At 35.3% G+C, this 20,003-nt stretch overlaps 2 protein-coding genes across 2 annotated transcripts; one reads left to right on the forward strand and one right to left on the reverse strand.

Moving 5' to 3' along the window:
- Window positions 1-454: 454 nt before the first annotated feature.
- LOC107717993 (ATP-binding cassette sub-family B member 8, mitochondrial-like) lies at window positions 455-4,308 on the reverse strand (the record flags this gene model as incomplete). The annotated part of the gene is made up of 12 exons (XM_016524910.1): window positions 4,092-4,308; window positions 3,402-3,741; window positions 3,140-3,295; window positions 2,659-2,753; window positions 2,450-2,555; window positions 2,194-2,355; window positions 2,035-2,120; window positions 1,215-1,312; window positions 1,028-1,133; window positions 870-903; window positions 659-795; window positions 455-558 (listed from the first exon to the last, which is right to left on the reverse strand). Coding segments are annotated over exons 1-12 (1,531 nt in total), but the record flags the coding sequence as incomplete, so codon positions are not given.
- A 634-nt stretch (window positions 4,309-4,942) lies between these two features.
- On the forward strand, window positions 4,943-17,345 carry LOC107717223 (autophagy-related protein 9A-like). The gene is made up of 15 exons (XM_016523909.1): window positions 4,943-5,012; window positions 5,481-5,631; window positions 5,799-5,842; window positions 6,129-6,193; window positions 6,296-6,466; window positions 8,410-8,551; window positions 9,284-10,032; window positions 11,004-11,157; window positions 12,427-12,606; window positions 12,763-13,008; window positions 14,372-14,610; window positions 14,719-14,821; window positions 14,907-14,985; window positions 16,269-16,454; window positions 16,616-17,345. Exons 2-14 carry the CDS (start codon window positions 5,523-5,525, stop codon window positions 16,433-16,435), a joined length of 2,448 nt encoding a protein of 815 aa, XP_016379395.1. The 5' UTR covers window positions 4,943-5,012; window positions 5,481-5,522; the 3' UTR covers window positions 16,436-16,454; window positions 16,616-17,345.
- The last annotated feature ends 2,658 nt before the right edge of the window (window positions 17,346-20,003 follow it).

Below are 20,003 nucleotides of genomic sequence, written 5' to 3' on the forward strand. Positions count from 1 at the left end.
AGACAGACAGACAGACACATGGATAGATAGATAGATAGATAGACAGATAGACAGACAGACAGACACATGGATAGATAGATAGATAGATAGATAGATAGATAGACAGATAGATAGACACATGGATAGATAGATAGATAGATAGATAGATAGATAGACAGACAGACAGACACATGGATAGATAGATAGATAGATAGATAGATAGACAGACATATGGATGGATAGATAGATAGATAGATAGATAGATAGATAGACAAACACATGGATAGATAGATATATAGACAGACAGACAGACAGACAGACACATGGATAGATAGATAGACAGACAGACAGACGGACGGACGGACGGACAGACAGACAGACACACATATGGATAGACAGACAGACAGACAGACAGACACATGGATAGATAGATAGATAGGTAGATAGATAAATAGATAGATAGATAGATAGATAGATACTTTACCTCCGCCTGACTCGCCAACAATAGCAACGGTTTTATAGGGAGGTAGAGTCAGGTTGAAGTTATTAAGGATCTGGTTTCCAGGTCTTGTTGGGTAACTGAGAAACATTGCAGGAAACATCAAATAACAGAGAATAAAACTCTTTAGATTAAATTCAGGTTTTGTAATGTTTGCATGAGAACAAACAAGAGACCTACCTGAAATTGATGTTCATGAAGTCAACTCTTCCCGTCAGAGACTTGAGAGGGATACGACCTCCTCCGGTGAGAGGAACGGTGGGCTCTAGAGCCAAGTACTCAAAGACACGAGCTCCTGCACTCATACCTCGAACCATCTGACACAAACCACACATAGATTACATACGATATATATGAAGTAACAGAATGCTTGGAAATACCTTCTCCTCACCTGTCCAAAGAGAATTGAAATGCTGGCAAGAGATCTATGGAGAGAGAGAAGCGATTCTATTACATTTGATATTATAGACACTGGTTCAGCTGAATGTTAGTTCCTTCTAAATTATGTGTAGGATCAAATGTAAATTAAGACTCTTTGCACACTCCCACCTCTGTACTGTTTGAGAGGCGATCAAAAATGACATTAGATCACCAGGCGACATGTCATTACGAGCCATCAAAGACCCACCAGCAAAAATAGTGCCTAGAACAATGCCTGTTGAAGAAGGGAAATATTTAACAACTCTAGTTCATGTGGTAATTGGTTGTGAATCAGGGAAAGTGCATCATTACTCACAGTTCAGGACAATATTAGACAGGCCCTGAAATACTGCAATTCCTGTGCCCAGCGTCTCATTCATCACAGCTGATTTCTGGACTTCAGCGGCATAGATCCTGTGAAAGAAGGTGAATATCAGAACTGCTAGGTTTTGTTGAATAATAAAAAAGCTTTGATTAGTTTTATTTTCCTGAAAATATCAGCTTTAGTACATCAATGTTGGACAAAAAAAAAAAGACCATACACGGTAAAAATGTTTGTAATTTGTTCAGGAAAAACTGTAAAATGCTATAGTAAAAATTGTAAATGGTTTACATTCACATTACATGTAGGCTTATTATAAAATACTGTCAAATGCATGGTTTTTGCAAGTAAAAATGATTTATTATCGTAATTTATAATTTACCTTATAATTTATTAACCATATAATTCAGAGTGAAAAACAGAAAAATCACATCACATATGATTATATTTTTGTAAGTAATAAGTAATGTAATTTACAGCATTTTTTTGTTACATTTTCTGTTGTTTAGTTCATGTTTATTGCATTATTTTAGTGTTGTGTGTTACCCTGATGGTGTTTTGTCTTTGTGTGTATGACACATGTACATAAAAGTATCGGCCATGTTTTATGAACAGGCCACTTACGAAGAACTCATAATGATTCATCACATGATTACCAGTGGATTTTTAGGTAATAAGCAGATTTTGGTAGTTCAAGTAGATTGGTAAATTAGCATTATATCACTTAATGAAATACACAGTTAAAAGCTGTAAGACTTTTCCCTCACGATCGACACACAAAATGTGGAAAAAAGTCGAGAATCTGTAATCATACTCTAGTTCTCGATCCTCCATGGCAAAAGCTCTCACTGTTCGCACGTTACCAAGAGCCTCGTCAGCCACTCCTGTAGCTTTAGCAACCTAAAAGAGGAAAATTGGGGAGTTAGCACACAAAGAGCAGCAAAACTACTCTTCTCCTCCAGAGTGCCGTTACCTGTTCCTGTGCTTTGCGTGATAGTTTACGGAGAAAAGAACCAAAGAGAGCGCCAGCCCCCACCAGACATGGCAGGACGACCACAGTGAGACCCGTGAGTTTGGGAGAGATGACGTACAGCGACACAAAACAACCCACCGTCTGTGTGGCACTGCGCAAACCCTGTAACATATTACGTAATCAAATGCATGTGGTACGTCTATACATTCTCACTAGGGGTTTTAAAACACACTTGCTCTCGTCTAAAACATCCTACCTGAGAAATAACCAACTTGAAGGAAGATTTAAACTCCTGGATGTCTGATGTCAGCCGATTAACCAGCTGCCCGGTCTTGTTTGCATCAAAAAATGCAACATCTTGTCTGTAACACGACATTTAGACAAGATGCTTAGAAAGATTTCTGTCTTTCTAATACCCTGTGTTTCAGCACTTTAAACATCTAAAACAAAAACTGTATTACAAACCGAAGCACAGAGGTGAAGAGAGTTGTCCTCATGTCAGCTGCCACTCTCTCTCCAACTCTAGACAGAAGAATGATGTAGCCACTGGTCAACAGACCCTGAAAGACAAATATACTACCATTGTGTAATATTATTACAATTAAAAAAAAAATGTTTTTTTAAATTTGAATATATTTAAAAATGTAATTGATTCCTGTGATGAAAAGCTGAATTTTCAGCATCATCACTCCAGTCTTCAGTGTCACATGATCCTTCAGAAATCATGCTAATATGCTGATTTGCTGCTTAAGAAGCATTTATATTTATCATCAATGTTGAAAACAGCTGTACTGCTTAATATTTTTGTGGACACTGTTATACATTTTTTTCTGGATTCTTTGATGAATACAAAGTTGAATAAAACGAATAAAAGTTTATTTTGCAAAAGAAATGATTAATCATGTCAAATATTGCTCATAGAGCTTGACTGTGTGACTTAACGTACCTGTAAACCATACAGTCCGAGCAGCTTCATTGCAGGTGCTTTAATGTCTCTCATGTAATGACCTGCTTGTTCTCTCATGTGGCGAGCGACGACATTCACCAGATCCCCCAACATCAGAGGAATCTGAATATTAAGGGCTGCTGCTCCAAACGCAAGCTGAAAGAGGACACGACAGAGATATCACTGCACAATAAACCAAACTATTCATAATATGGCCAAAAAACACAATTAACTTCGCTTAATAGATTAATTGTTTACTTACGATAATGGCTCCTATAAGAGCAAGAAGTTGGGGCCGAACGAACTCCCACAGGATGGCCCAGCTGAATTCAGGAATCTTCTCTTTCGCCTGAACTTCCAGCGGGACGTTATTGTTCACATCTGCTTCACAGTGAGCTACAGTACCAAGCAAGCGTGCGGTCACTGTCAAAGCAGCAGGTCCTAATATGAATTTCAGAGTGATGTTTGGTGGTCTGGGCTGCTGTCTGGATGCTAGACGGAGCACTTTTTGAGCTTGTCTCCATATGCGAGCAGGAGTGTTGACAGTGATCTGTGTGGATGGGATTTGTGAACTGCTCCATGGTACTGTATGCTGGCCACGCCTAAAATACAAGAGATAATGTAAAAGTACAGTGTTGCATGGTACCACTTAATGAAAAGTGTGCTAAAGTGTACTTCTTTTTCACAAAGGGCATAGCATGACTATCGTACAATAGTTATTCTTTAGTTTAAGACATCTATATAAGATGTCATAAATCACCTTCTGCATGCTTAAACAACCTAATTCCACACATGCAGTGTCTGTTTGATTACATATACGATCAGTTGTGTTTATATGCAAAATTAAATGCAAACAAATCTTCTTATGACCTCAGACTTTGAATTTGAAAATGACAACTGTGTAGACAATAGTTTCAATCTAATATAATAAACAAAGATAAATATCGTGTACCTATAAAGGTGGTGGATCGTGAAATCTCTTGTTTTTTGGGAGTTCAAAAGTCGATCTGACGTGACAGTGCCGCGTGTCACTCGACTGCAGCGTGCAAAATGAAACATGTTGTTGTAGTGTTTTGAAATGCCAGCAGGAAGAAGAAAGAAAGAAAGCTAAATGAATTCAAGGATTTACATGTAGGCCGCCATGTTTACGCAATCCCATTCCCGGCGTGCCCACGCTAACCCTGTACGTCATCGCTGCGTGAAAATACATTCGCTTTTTTGTATTAGCATAAATAATATTTTTTTTCCATATCACTGGCTATTGTTTTAATTCATATTCCTTTTGTAATGACATTTGTACATGTTTAATGAATGTTAATTTGCACGCACCCTTTCTTTTTTCCGATTTTCATTTAAACACACATTTTATATTTTTATTATTGATTATAAATGGTAATAATGTATAAATAAATAAATGTATATAATATTTTAAATGATATATATTTACATATAATTTTTGTTTTGTTTAAAACCGTCCGTTGGTCAAAGATTTACTACTTTTGCAGGTTAAATTGATTAAATAGAACTTAAATATAACCAACAAGGATCGAAAATAGAGACTAATTTAATCAGGGAATTAAATTATTTTTATTTTTAAAAAATTTGAATAGGCAAAATATGCATATTCAAATAAAAGTTTTTAATAAAAATAACAATAGTGCAAACACCTTTTGGAAATCTATAAAATTTCCAGCAGAAGTACATATTACACAAGTACAATAAATATTGTATTAATACATTTTACATTACATGTCAGGATAAAAGTCTCCCCGGAAGTGACGCGACTAGAAACCAACGTGACGACAGGCGCTGTTTGTTGTGATATCTGTTTTTGTTGTGAAGAGCAAAGGCGAGGATCATCTCTGCTCGCATGGTGAGACCAATTTATCGATTTACGTGTTAAAATCCTTTCTGTAATCTTTTAATATAAATGTTTTCAATAAAGAAATTGATATAAGCAAACAACGAGCAGTTTAGTCAGCATGAGGTTGATGTGTGATGCTCAACTGTTAAACTCTCTCCCGTTTGCAGACACGGCATAACATGGTTAAATATAATAACATTCACTAATAATGTATACATTTGTACGCCATCGTTATCTGTGAAGAAAACTTGTGTCTTTGTAATGATGCACTCGAGTCTGTCCTTGACTCATCTGTTTAGAAACGGACCATGTGATTGTGATTTTATCAGAAAAGAGACAATAACAGTCTTGTAAGTACAGTGAACTTACTCAGTTTGAGCTGGTTTTGCTCTTGTTGTTTATTTGCACAGTGTATGACTGATGTTTCTAGTATGTTGTCACATTTAATTCCACTATAATGTTAAATCTGTTATTCAGGACCTATGGTGAACATTATAGAGAGGTAGAATGTAAAACACGATGGCTGGTTTTGAAACGTACCAGGAGTATCAGCGAATAGAAGATTATGAGGAAGACTCACCTCCAGGAGAGGAAGATTTACTCATCCATGTGCCAGAGGGCAGAGGAGGTCATTATTGTTCACTTTTACATTACATATTATGACAAACAAATTGCAAGTGTTTAAAAAAAAAAAAAAAAAAAAAAAAAAAAAATATATATATATATATATAAGACTGTATAGCATATTCTTTCTTTATCATTTAACTTAATAACAATGTCTTTGTTACATTGCAGACCCGTGGCATCATATCAAGAATCTCGACAATTTCTTCACAAGAATATCCTTTAAAAAATATTAAAACAATATGCAGTATTATTTTATAGGCTGAATAGGAAAATTCATGCTTTTTAATGCATTTTTCACCCCTAAATCAGCAGTTGTGCAATAGCTATAAACTCCCAGAATGGTATCATTTCTCTTGTTCTTGAAAACACACTGTCTCTATTCATCATTAGGCATTAATATTACGTTACACTCTGGCTGCATTAATGGCTGAACAGTGCTGTACTTCTTTAAAACTGTTTCAATTATCATTGGAATGCAAGAGTCTTTAACATGCTCACATCTATCATTTCCATCAGAGGAATGGATTCGCCTGTATGGTGTTATCAGAGTTTTTTGAACTTGTGTAAGTCCTATTTATTTTAGCCTGAAGCGTTATTCTTTAAGGCAGGATTGCATACTGATTAGCAAGAACTAATCCTGTCTGTTTTTGCATTCCCATATTCAGGCAATTCCTGTTTGTGGTCACGTTTACAACTTTTCTCTTTAACTGTGTGGAATATGATGTTCTCTTTGCCAACCGAGTGGTCAACCACACGGGTCAGAGCCTCGGTCCTCTGGACAGGAACAAGGTCACCCTTCCTGATGCGATTTTACCCAGCGAGCAGTGCACTGAGAGGTCAGTGTGTCCGCTTTATACAGGCACATGCACTGAGGCAGAGCGTCGCTGAGCGTACTTATATTGCGAATTGAATTCAGCTTTTCTTGTAGCAGTTTGTTGGTCACTCTGAATTTTTTATTTAGTTAAACAACTACTTGCATCATTAACCAATTCGGTGTTTGTATCATTAGCTAGTTTTTCATTAGATAAGTAAGTAAAGCTAAGTAAAATAAGGTTAAGTTGAAGTATTAAAATTACTTAAACTGGCTAAAAATAAATGAAAGCTAAATAGAGATATAAAAATCGAATAATAAATCATTAAAACAATAAAAAGGATAAAAGCACAAAATAAAACTATTAAATGAAATAAAACTAAACTAAATGAGATGTAAGTATTAGATAAAAATACTTTTTGTAAAAAAAATGACAAATATTGCATTGGCAACTAACTGAAGTAAAATAAGATTAAGTTGAAGTATAAAAATTACTAAAACTAAATAAAGAATGTAATACTCACTAATTAAAATGAATACTGAAAATATAAAACTGAATTTAAAAAAGTAAAAAAAATATAAAAATGACAAAAGCACATAAGACTATTAAAAATTAAAACTGAAAATATAAAAATAAAAGCTAATTTAAAATATTAATAAATACTATATTACTATACAAATAATATTATAGTAACACGACATATTTCAAATATATTTTATTAATACAGAAAATCCTAGTTTATAAAAAGTAAAAAAATATATATATATTTTCACTGAAGCAAGCAAAGTTCAGTGTTTAGGTTTTGGCTCTTGTGCAATATTGTTTTAAAAATATTATGTTTTAGAAAATAACAAATAGGTATACTTTTTACAAAGCTTATTGGACAGACAGTTTTCTGATATCACAAATAAAATATTTTGATTTTGCATGTTAACTTTTATTGTAATGCACCACTCAAGGTTTATTTCACTTCAGGTTTGGATCTTAATGCAACATGTTTTGTGTTCAGTTTTCAAAGCTTTAAGTTATAATTGCCATTTTCTTGGTTTTTCAAGCTCGATTTGCGTAGTAGCCTGAAAGCAAACATGCCCTAAAGCACTGGGTGAGAATGCTGTTTTCACGCATGTGATCCATTGCATCACACTGGAACTCAATTCAGCTTCACCTGATTCGTTTCCTACTTCTCAGACAGTGGCTCCAAAATAAGCAAGCTGTAAACAAGCACCTGTTGTGAACATCAGCAGAGGGATGTTCAGCTCTCTCAGACCCTGCCATTCTATTTCTGTGGCCGTAGATGATACTGAAACTGTGTATTACGTAGAGCTCATGGGTTTTAAATAGACACTGGGATGTTTTGGTCCATTTGACATTGAATAGCTATTTTGCTTGTTTCTCAGATTTTTACTTTGCAAACCTTTTCATGGACACCTAGTGTTTTGACACAGAGAGACCTGTTCATGGACACACAGAGATGTGGTGTTGACAGACACAGATATGCAACACAAACATATTAATATCATAGCTGACTCACTTCAGTGAGACTCATTCAGGAACATCTTGTGCTGTCATACAGTAATTAAGACTTGGTAAACATTCTCATTTGGTCAGTCATATTATTTTCGAAATGCTGATTTGGTTCTCAAGAAACATTTTTTATTATTGTCAATGTTGAAAATGCTTGTGCTGCTTCATATTTTTGTAGAAACAGTGATTTCAGGATTCTTTTGAAGACAGAAAATTCAAAAGAGCGGCAATAGAAATCTTTTGTAACATTATATATGTCCTTTCTCTCACTAAATCACATATTGGGTATTACTTATCATTTAGTATTTATTTAGCATCAGTTTTGTTAAGTTTGGCTTGTTAGGCTGAGCTATATATGACTTTATTCTTATAATGTCATGAACCATGAGCAATCCCACAATCACCTGCTGCCATCATAGTGATGATCTTCCTCTCCCAATCAGGATTCAAGGAAACAGCTGGATCATCTTCCTCTTGATAATGGCAGCCATTTTCTGGGTCTATCGACTCGTGAAGGTGATCTGCAACGTCCTCAGCTACTGGGAGATCCGACAGTTTTATAAAAAAGCACTGAAAATACAGATGGTAAGAGATGATCACCAACAAGATTATAGTTTAAAGTGCATATTTAACATGCTGTGTCTGGCTTTTCATAGTTCTTAGTCACACTTTTTTCCTTTGATACATCATTTTAAATGGTCAGACAGTGTGACAAAGTTTTAAAAGTACAAATATGCCATGTTGTCTTGTCAGTTAAGTCATAAAATGGCATGTATAATAATCATAAAATTCTGAACAAATGCAGTTTAATCTGAAACTGCTCATTTAAGAATGCTGTAGTTTAACCAGTTAGACTGTGTAATTTTATCTTTTGCAGCCCTGAGGTTGTTGAAAATGTATTATTTATTATTATTTTAATAAATAATCACATTCATTTGTCATGCCTAAATATAAATGCTAAATATTTATTATTTAATAAGCAAATAAATATAATATTTATATTAGTTAATAAACGAATAATCAACTAATATAAATATTTATTTACTTCTTAAATTATATAAATATTATATATATATATATATATATATATATACAGTGGGTACGGAAAGTATTCAGACCCCCTTAAATTTTTCACTCTTTGTTATATTGCAGCCATTTGCTATTTCCGTACCCACTGTATATATATATATTATAAATATATAAATATTATTTAATAAGCAAATTATATATATATGCATTAAAAATTTAAGAAATATTTATATTAGTATTATATTATATTGTTTATTTAAACGGTTTTTATTTATTTATTAATGTTAGGATGAGCTGTGCAATTTCACGTGGCAAGAAGTTCAAGGCCGTTTGATCCACCTGCAGCGCGAGCAGCCCATGTGTGTCCAGAAGCGTGAACTTTCCGAACTAGACATCTACCACCGCATCCTGCGCTTTAAAAACTACACGGTGGCCATGATCAACAAGTCCCTGCTGCCCGTCAGACTGCGTGTGCCCTTCTTCAGCGACATGTTCTTCCTCACGCAGGGCCTAAAATACAACTTTGAGCTCATTCTGTTCTGGGGCCCTTTGTCACTCTTCCAGAACAAGTGGAGTCTGCATCCCAAATACAAACGGGCGGCAAACCGGCAGGATCTCGCCAAGCAGCTCAGCCGCATCATCCTGTTGACTGGTCTGGTCAATCTGCTGCTGTGTCCCTTCGTGCTGGTGTGGCAGGTGCTGTATGCGTTCTTTAGCTACGCTGAAGTCATCAAGCGCGAGCCGGGAATCTTGGGGGCCCGGCGCTGGTCGCTGTACGGCCGTCTCTACCTCCGCCACTTTAACGAGCTTGATCACGAGCTGCAAGGCAGGCTGGGCCGTGGGTACAAACCCGCTGCAAAATACATGAATGCTTTCGTTTCTCCTCTGTCGGCGGTGCTGGCCAAGAACGTGGCTTTCTTCTCCGGCTCGGTGCTCGCCGTGCTCATCGCTCTGACGGTGTACGATGAAGACGTGCTGACCGTGCAACACATCCTGACGGCCATCACTGTACTTGGCGTGGTCATCACCATCACCAGGTATGCCAAGACTTTTACATTTATTCATTACAAGGACATTCGCAAGAAACAATATTTGTATTTTTTATTCAATTTAAATTTTTTATATTTTCAGTTTTAGTTTTAGTAATTTTAGTACTTAAACTTATTTTATTTTAGTTACTTGCCAACAACATTTTTCATTTTTGTTTGTGTTTTATTTTTTTTTATTTCAGCTTATTTCAGTTATGTTTAAAGGGGTCTGCTAAACGCAATATGACGTTGCTAAAAAACATTATTTTGTGTATTTGGTGTAATGCAATGTGTTTACGCGGTTTATAGGGTTAGTTCACAAAAAATTAAAATTCTGTCATTAATTACTCACCCTCATGTCGTTCCAAACCCGTAAGACCTTCGTTCATCTTCGGAACACAAGAACGAGGCGTTTTATGAAGGCGTGGCTGAGCGTTCACTATCATAAAGAATATCTCTTTGGGTTTGAGACTTTAATCTTTGCCACTTTACATATCTTCTGTATGCACAAACAGCTTTTAACACTCCAAAGACAAAGGAAAACATGAAATCGCATCATATGACTCCTTTAATAACAATTTAGTAGTTATAGTTTTACCAATAACAATTCAAATGTATTTTGTTCCATTCTTAATTGCTGCTGCCTGTGTAGAGTTTCAAAATCAGTCACGTTTGAGGTTCTTGCTATGTAGACAGCAAGGCTGCTCTCTTTGTTTTGGAACAGGGCTAATATTGGAAATTATTTGTGCTGTAAACTCATGTGACATAAAACATATTGGTCCAACTATGTGAGGTAAAAGACAATTACTCTCCGCAGCTCTTTCAAGCTGGCATCAGGTCAACGAATAAGTGCTGTTTCATGTGTTCAGTTGACCTCGTTACACCCAAGCATTATAATTCTGAGCTGTACAGTAAATGGCCCGCTCTCAGTACCTGTTAGTCTGACCTGGCTTCAGTAATGCCGTCTGACTCTCTTACAGGTCGTTTATTCCAGATGAACATATGGTGTGGTGTCCTGAACAGCTGCTTCAGTGTGTCCTGGCCCACATTCACTACATGCCCGACCACTGGAAGGGCAATGCCAACAAGAGCGAGACCCGCGACGAGATGGCACAGCTTTTCCAATATAAAGTGGTGAGAACTGCATGATAAAGGCAGATTATTATTGTTAGACATTACTTGTTATTTTGTTAATTCATTCATTAATATACACTACCGTTTAAAGATTTGGGGTTGGTAAGATTTTTTTTTTTTTTTTTAAGAATTTAATACTTTTATTCAAGGACACATTAAATTGATGAAAAGTTACAGCAAAGACATTTATAGTGTTACAAAAGAATTCTGTTTCAAATAAAAGCCGTTCCTGAAGAACCCTAAAAAAAAAAGCACAACTGTTTTCAACGTTGATAATAATAAATGTTTCTTGAGCAGCAAATCAGCATATTAGAATGATTTCTGAAGGCTCATGTGACACTGAAGACTGGAGTAATGATGCTGAAAATTCAGCTTTGATCACAGGAATAAATGACTTGTTTAAATATATTCAAATGGAAAACAGTTATTTTAAATTGTAATAATATTTGACTGTATTATACTGATTTTACCATATTTTTGATCAATTAAATATAGCCTTGGTGAGAATTTTTAAATGGTAAAAAATGCATATAGTATATTTATTATAGCATAATACATTAAAAAATAAAATCTCTCTTTCCTAGCAAAGTATATATTTTCAAGAATAGTTTTTATTTGCATTGTTTTTCTTACCATTGTCACTTTTAGCTTGCTCACTAGTTGTAAGGCACTATTTCATGTAGTTGTCTTGGAATTATATTTATTATGAAAAGTGCTATACAAATAAATTTGAATGGAAAATGTTTTAATATGTTTTAAATGTTTTAAATTAGGCTTTAATACAATCACTAGCTAATCATTTAATTTGGGGGGAAAAAATCCTTTTTCATATAGTATGTGACAATATTTTTAAGTTTGAAAACCCCTGAATTAGTGCATACTTACAGGCAGAAAAATAAAAATTCACTAAATTAGAATCATTTATTTAAATAACAATAAAGTTACAATAGTCTGGATTTGACTTTTTAGTCTGTAGTCTGTTGTAATTCAGAAAGTCACAAAATACACAAAGTCAGACAGTTGAAAATGAGTCAGTCGGTAGTTTACCACAGTAAGTCTAAGAGTTGAGTTTTCTGTGTTATTTAAAATATGAAATAACACCTTACCGCTCTGCACCTGTTGTCTAGAAGTTTGTCTGATTTTGCACACCTGTTGAGTAGGTTTTAATCTTCACTGCATCTGTTCACCAGCACTGTTTCACACCTGCTCCGCTGTTTTTATGAGTTCCACTCACTGAGTTTCTCTTATTTTTGTGCACCTGTCCTGCAGGTCTTTATATTGGAGGAGCTTCTGAGTCCCATAATTACCCCCTTCATCCTCATCTTCTCCCTGCGGAGCAAGTCTTTAGAAATCATCGACTTCTTCCGTAACTTCACCGTAGATGTGGCAGGGGTGGGAGACATTTGCTCATTCGCCCAGATGGACATCAGGCGCCATGGGAATCCACAGGTATCAAAGAGCCCATGCATGCACGTTATTAATGCTTCAGCTCGCAGTAATCTGCTGCCTTTTGGGGGGTCAAATCATAAAAGTATGTTGTTATGTGAGAGCAGCTTCTTGGTATCATAGCAGGCTTCATGGTTTGTTTTTTCCCCTCTCGCTCAGTGGATGTCTGAAGGTCAGACGGAGGCCTCAGTGTACCAGCAGGCTGAGAATGGGAAGACGGAGCTGTCTCTGATGCATTTCACCATCAAAAACCCATGCTGGCAGCCCCCGCAGGAGAGCTCTGTGTTCATCAGCCACCTGAAGGAGAAGGTGCATCAGGACGCTCAGACAGGACCATCTCCTCAGCTGCTGCTGTCCGAGGCTCCTCTCTGTACCTCGCTGCTGTCCAATGAGTCCGCCACGGGTGTAAGTCACGCTTTATCAAGTTCACCACTGTCTTGACTGTATTAGGATCCTCTATTATCTCTTCCAATCAGTTTCACTTTTTTAAACAGCATTCACAACATATTTATCTGCTGTACTAATGTCACACAGACACACACACACAAAAATTATATTGTAACTTTTTTTTAGGACCATTAAGATTTTTTTGCATTGACATTTTTTTTTTTAATAATTAAGATTTTTTTGAAACATAATTAACAATATATATTTTTTAATGTAAATCATAATCAAGCTAAAAACAATAAATATTACCCTGATATATAAATACCTCAATAATAATTTTTTTCTTCCATTGGAGTAATGGGTGATTTTTATTATTATAATATTTTTTTTTTGCATTAACAGTAAATAAATTAGGTGAGAAAAGTGCTTAAGTGTCATAAAATAAACAATGCAAAAAATCTTGTTAGTTTTAAAAAGGTTTTAATTAAGTAAAAAAAAATTAATCAATTTTCTTTACGCAAAAAAGATTTTTTTAAATTATATATAAAATATATGAAATTTTTTAAAATTGCTATGTAAATGTGCAGTGATGAAGATATATATATATATAGATATACACTACCGTTCAGATGTTTTTTAAGGATTCTTTGATGAACAGAAATTTCAGAAGAACAGCATTTATTTGAAATAGAAATCTTTTACAACATTATCAATATGTTCATTTCATATAAATAAAATAAAAGTATTCTTTTCTTTCTGAATAAAATAAAAAAATAAAAGTAGTAATTTCTTTAAAAAAAAAGATTACTGGCCCCAAACTTTTGAATGGTAGTGTAAATATATCGTAATTATGATTATGATTATTATTAAAAATATATTATTATTGTTATTAAAATATGTTTTTGTTATAATATACTGTACATCTAATTTTGCTCGACAGAAGGAATCAAGTGTGTTTGTTTTGTTTTACAAACTTCATCTGAATGAATCTTTTTTTCCCCAAAAACATTCATGTGAAAAGTTGAACTCAAAATAATGCCTTTTGGAGTGGATAGTTGTGGTAATTCAGTGGTTAAACCTACAGAGTAGATTTTTTATTTATTGAGTGGGGCACACTTAGAAACACTCCATTGCGAAGGGAAAATGAAAGAAAAAAAAACATTTCCTGTGGCATTCAGGATATTAAAAAACCTGCCAGAAGACAAGAAATATTGACATATCATTTAATGCTTCTGCATTGTTTCAGCGCTTGCTGCCAGATATTTCACAGATCTTCAGCCATCTGCGTCTGCGGGGTTACCTCTGCCTCATCATGTTGCCAGCTCATTTTTCACTTCTCTTAATGAGATGCATATGTTTTTGCGTTATTTTTGTGCTTCAGCCTGATAACCTGTTAGCCAGTGTGTTGGCTCACCCTGTACTGACCGCCTCCGGACTGCCTGGGAGGAATCACCGCTTTATCCCACCGAGCAGTGCTGCTTCCGCTGCCGCTAGTGTCCTGGCGTCCCTGTCGTCTTCTCAGCAGCCCCTCGCCGGCCGTTCTCGCTCACACACTCTCCTGCCATCCCGACAGCACCACGACAGCACCATGTACTGCAGCGACCACACTGTGGGCGACAGGTAACGTCCATTAAACAGTAATGCAAAGTGGCAAAGCAATTTCTGTTTAAATGCCCGCACTGTTCGATTCAGATCTGGTTACAGTAATCAATGTTACCTTTTCATTAGCATGTCTGCAAGTGACTCCAGGGTGCTCAGCCAGTCTCATTCGGGCCTGGCGTCAGAGTTCGCATCAGCCGAGATGAGCTTGCATGCTATATACATGCACGAGGTGAGTGGTCACAATATACTCAAATACTAAAAGCAATCCTTCATAATCCAGTATGGTTTTCAATAGTTTTTGGTCATTCCCTCAGGTACATCAGCAAAAGACCCAGCATCCATCTGGACCAATTCAGGCCTCTGTGCCAATGAAGGACTTGAGCACCAACTGTGGTGAGTCTTACGAATCGTCTCATGTATGAGATGCACATAAAATGGCATTCAAAATGCATCAGATAATGATGGCCATAAGTTGAGTACTCTAACACTTTAAAACAGTGCTAAAAAGGATCAAATATATCAATTAGAATGGAAATATTGCCATTTGGCTCACCTGAAAGCACACGGCATCATCTTCCACATAGTCACTGTACCGCCCAATGCATTTATTAAAAACCAGACTGATAAGAGTTTTGGTGAGAAAATATATTTCAGCAGCAGGTCAAATCATGATGAAAAATGTATGAAAAAGTAATTAGCAATATTTTATGGAAATTTAATTTGAAATATTATAACACTTTACAGTAAGGTTACATTTGTTAGCATTAGTTATTGCATTAAGTATCAAACTAGCAATGAACACATTTTTTACAGCATTAATCAATTTTCATGTCAAGTTTTATAAATATAAATATGTATACATACAGTATATAGTATATGATTTATTAATATATAAATATAAATTAAATATTTTTAATTTATATTATTTTTCATTAATTCATTTTAAATAAATATTAATATTATATGTGTTTGTGTGTATATACAGTATGTATTAATATAGAAATTATTCGTAATAATTTATAAACATAATATTTTTCATAGCTAATTCATGATCAATATTAATATTATAGTTTGTTCCGTTCTACAGCTTGACATGTTAATGTGTTAGCATATGTAAAAATTTACAGTAATTATGTTTTGGAATCAATACAAGCTGTATAAGTATTTTTTTTATTGCTAGTTCATGATACAGAATGCATTAACAAATACTGACGAATTTACCCTTATTATAATGTGCTACTGATTTCCTACGGATGTTATTCGACTAATCAATTATTTTTCAGATTATGGTTGGATGCTTTACGAGTCAGATTCAGTCGGTCTATTGCATGAGCAAGCGTTTCTTAACCAGAATAAACTGCAGACAGTCCCAGACATCAGAAGTTAAACCTTTGGGTCATCACTTTGCATACCTCTCTCTTCATAAAAAAAAAAGCAAAATTTAAACAATAAATAAATATTTGAGCAATAAAATTCATCACTCTTCACCACAAAGTTTTGGGTTTTATTTATTGACCAGTCGGACCTTCGCATGAGCGAGTGTTTCTTGACCAGAATTAGCTGCAGACAGACCCAGACATCAAAATTTGAATCTTTGGGTTAATGACTCATTTTGCATACCTGGTCAATCATGGTAAAATTATGTAAAAGGATCTGAAGGCACTTCTTTCTTTCAGCTCAAGGTCCTCAGATACAGTTTGCACAGACAGTCACCTTGGTGCCACCCACTTCTGGCCGCTTGGGCGGCTGGGCTGAAGAGGAAGAGGAAGAGGAGGAGCAGGGCGAAGAGGAGGAGATAAACACCAACCCTGTGCCGGATCAGACCAGCAGAGGGAGCAGCTGAAGTGCCTTCAACCTGTACAGTGCGTTTCACCACGTCACTTCAACCAATCAAACACAGGACAAAATAGGATTCAATTTGGACTCAAACTAGTTAATATCACTACATATGAAGATCTGATTAGTGTTTCAATGCAAAATGGCTTAAGTATTTTAACATTATCTTTCTCTTTCTGGTTTGCAGTTTTTGTTCATTTCTGGTAGCTGTGGCCTTACTTTGGTTTGAAACCCTTTGATCAAGCATGTTGGGACGCCACACCAAGCATGTCGTTCAAGGAGCCCGTCGGAGCCGTTCGGTTCTCTGGACGCACCATCTTCCAGTTTAGAGGAACTGTGACGTAACGGACCTCAAGAGTATGTCTGCCACTTCCCCTCCCTCGTCACGTCACTTACATTTACATTTCAGACTGCTGTGTGTTTGTGTTGGAGTGTGTGTTTTTGTTTTGTTTATGACACAACAGGGGTGACACTTGTTTTACAGTATTTATTTCCATTGCATTTTCTTTCATGCAACGTTTGTTTTTTTTGGGTTCGAGCAAGTTACGTTTTCCGCCTCTCTGATTCAAAGGCGAGCCAGGGAGTATTTACTTTTGAAGCGCTGCCTCGGTTTTGAAGGATGAAAACATCCTTTTATCGTATTATTGCTAGTTTCACTTTTGCGTTACAGAACCAGCGGACAGAAAATATCACTGAATGTAAAATCATACCAGTTGCCTCGTGAGAAAAAAAAAATATTTCTCAAAATTATAAAACATGATTTTTTGTTTCTTTAAAGACAACATAAATAGACTAAAGGATTTTTGCTTAATGAAAAATTGAATTTAAATTAAAAGTAATTTGCATTTGCAAATGTTTTGACAAATCTTAACAATAACCTCTTAACCTGAAATTTAAAAAATGAAAATTTAAACAAGGAAAAAAAAAAAGATTTTAGCAATACAATTCATCTTGCTTTACCAAAAAGCTTTTGATTTGCAGGGGAACGCACAAGTTCTTAAACTAAATAAAAATGAAGTCTTATTTTTGCGGTTTGTCTAAAAAGTAACATTTCATCTACAGCAACATGTAGCTAGTTTTAATCATATTAAAACATCTTAGACGACCATATGACTGCATTAAAGGATTTTTGTTATTTAAATGAGGCTAAAGCTATAAGAATGATTAACTATCAAACTGAAGAGTTAATGTGGAAAAACAGAGTAAATTATTAAAATCAAAGCATTTTTTTAAAAGCCAGACATTAGTCCCAGTTCACAGCTTGTTCAGCTGGTAAGCAGCAGATTAGCACATTATTTAACCACTTAAAAAGTTCAAATGAAACACTATTCAAGGTTAAAAGCAGTTTGACGGTGTTAGTGTCGTGTTTTTGAGGTTGGTTTAGGATTTGTACTCTGTACCCAACCGATAACAGTCTCTTCCAGCGTTTTGAATTAAATATTACACATCTGACCTTTCAAGTCATATCCCAGAATTCATCAGTTTAAGCTGTTAATGTCATGTGTCCAAGTCTGTATCGACCCAAAACTGAAGGGTGTGATTTTTGTGCTGTGCCTGCGGTAAGAGTTCAGTCAGGTTTCAAACTAGAACCTGCCGTTATCTAGAACAAAATAGATTTGAACTAATGTGCTCTCTCAAAGCGTAGGAAGGTTTGTCTCTGTAATATATAGAGCCTAAGGGCTTTTGACAGTTTACACATGGTATATGACACTCTGGTCAGAGATATACTCACAATTCATGTAAAACACTGAACTTCCTGTGGCCAGACCGTGTCAGAAGCGTTCAGATATCATCTACTTGAAATACTGCAGTTCGAGAGTAGCTTCAAGCGTAGTTAATAAAGATAACGGCATCCATATCAGACCCACTGAAATACCTCCTGATGTACCTTAAGACCGTGTATGTACAGTATTTATTTGTGTGGGACATTATTGAACGAACGCCATCAGGATGTAGTTGCAGGCGTGCAGTTAACAGTGTTACAGGATTGGAGGGTTTTTCCACACAAGACTGAACTGCGTAAGTGAAACACATTGTTTTATAGCTCTGTTATCTTAATGTTCTGTTTAAACAGTCTGGGGTCGGACTGTGCCAGGTGCTATATATATTTAATTTGTTTCGATATTTATCGCCTTTTGTTGGATTTTGACTTTTTTTTTTTTTTTGTCTGATCGAAATAACACTATCAAAAAATAAACCATACCAACCGGGATTTGCTGTCTTGGCTTATCTTTGCAAGCACCTGTGTTGTTCTAGTATTACTTGTATACAACTGTAGTATTTAATATTTTTAATTAGCATTTATTGCTATATTATCAGTTTTAATTTTATTGTAGTAATTTTGTTATAAGCTTTCTTCATTGGTATATATATATATATATATATATATATATATATATATTTATATTTATTTGAGCTTTATTCCAATTACCAAAAACAATTTTTTAATAGTTTTAGTTAATAACAACACTGTCAGGCACATGACTAGGACAACAAAACATCAACATATAAACGGACAAAAGCAGCACTGGGGCCTGTTTCATAAAACAAGTTTACCAAATAAGCCAGGTTTATTTCAGTTAGCCTGACTAATTGTCAATTAATTTGGTTCAAAATAAGTCCGACTAACTGAAATAAGCCTAGCTTGTTTGGTAAACTTGTTTTATGAAACAGCCCCCAGGATTACATACAGAATCAACAGACAGACAACATGTTAAGAGATGGTTAAATGTATTGTTTATTATACTGGATCATTTACATGTCACAACTCTCGGTTTTAAAATTGTGACACCTGTACTAGAAATCCCATTGTAGTTTATATAAAACAATACAATAATACATTGTAGCTGAGTGCAGAAAACATGGAAGATGATATCTTGCCTTTTACCATATTGCAATGTACTGTAGTGAAGCTGAAGCGCCCCAAAACGTACTTGGACACTCAAAAATGTCATTGCATTAAAACTAAATAGATTTTTACAAGCCATTTTTCAACGGGCCTGAGGTATTTTAGATCATCACACGAATGATGAACATGATCCATTAAGATATGAAATACCTTTTGTCTTAATTTTGCACAGTATATCTATTGTTTTACCATTGAACCCCTAACAACTTGATTTTGTGAAAAGTTTTGCTTTGAAAGTGTGCTTGTGCTATATTTATTTAACATAAATGCCACTTGGTTTGATAATTTTTATCTTATGCAATGACTTTCAGACATTTTTTTAAAGGAACAGTTCGCTCAGAAATTAAAATTTGCCATCCAAGATGCAGATGAGTTTGTTTCTTCATCAGAACAGATTTGGAGAAATAGCATTACATCACTTGCTCAGCAATGGATCCTCTGCAGTGAATGGGTGCCGTCAGAATGAGAGTCCAAACAGCTGATAAAAACATCACAATAATCCACAAGTAACCCACACCACTCCAGTCCATCCATTAACATCTCGTTAAGTGAAAAGCTGCATGCTTGTAAGAAACAAATCCATCATAAAGATGTTTTAATTTTAAACCATCGCTTCTGGCCAAAATACGAGTCCATAATCCATATTAACACTTCCTCCAGTGAAAAA

The sequence above is a fragment of the Sinocyclocheilus rhinocerous genome, unplaced genomic scaffold, assembly GCF_001515625.1.
Source record: "Sinocyclocheilus rhinocerous isolate Xijiao unplaced genomic scaffold, SAMN03320098_v1.1 scaffold1694, whole genome shotgun sequence".
Lineage (NCBI taxonomy): Eukaryota > Metazoa > Chordata > Actinopteri > Cypriniformes > Cyprinidae > Sinocyclocheilus > Sinocyclocheilus rhinocerous.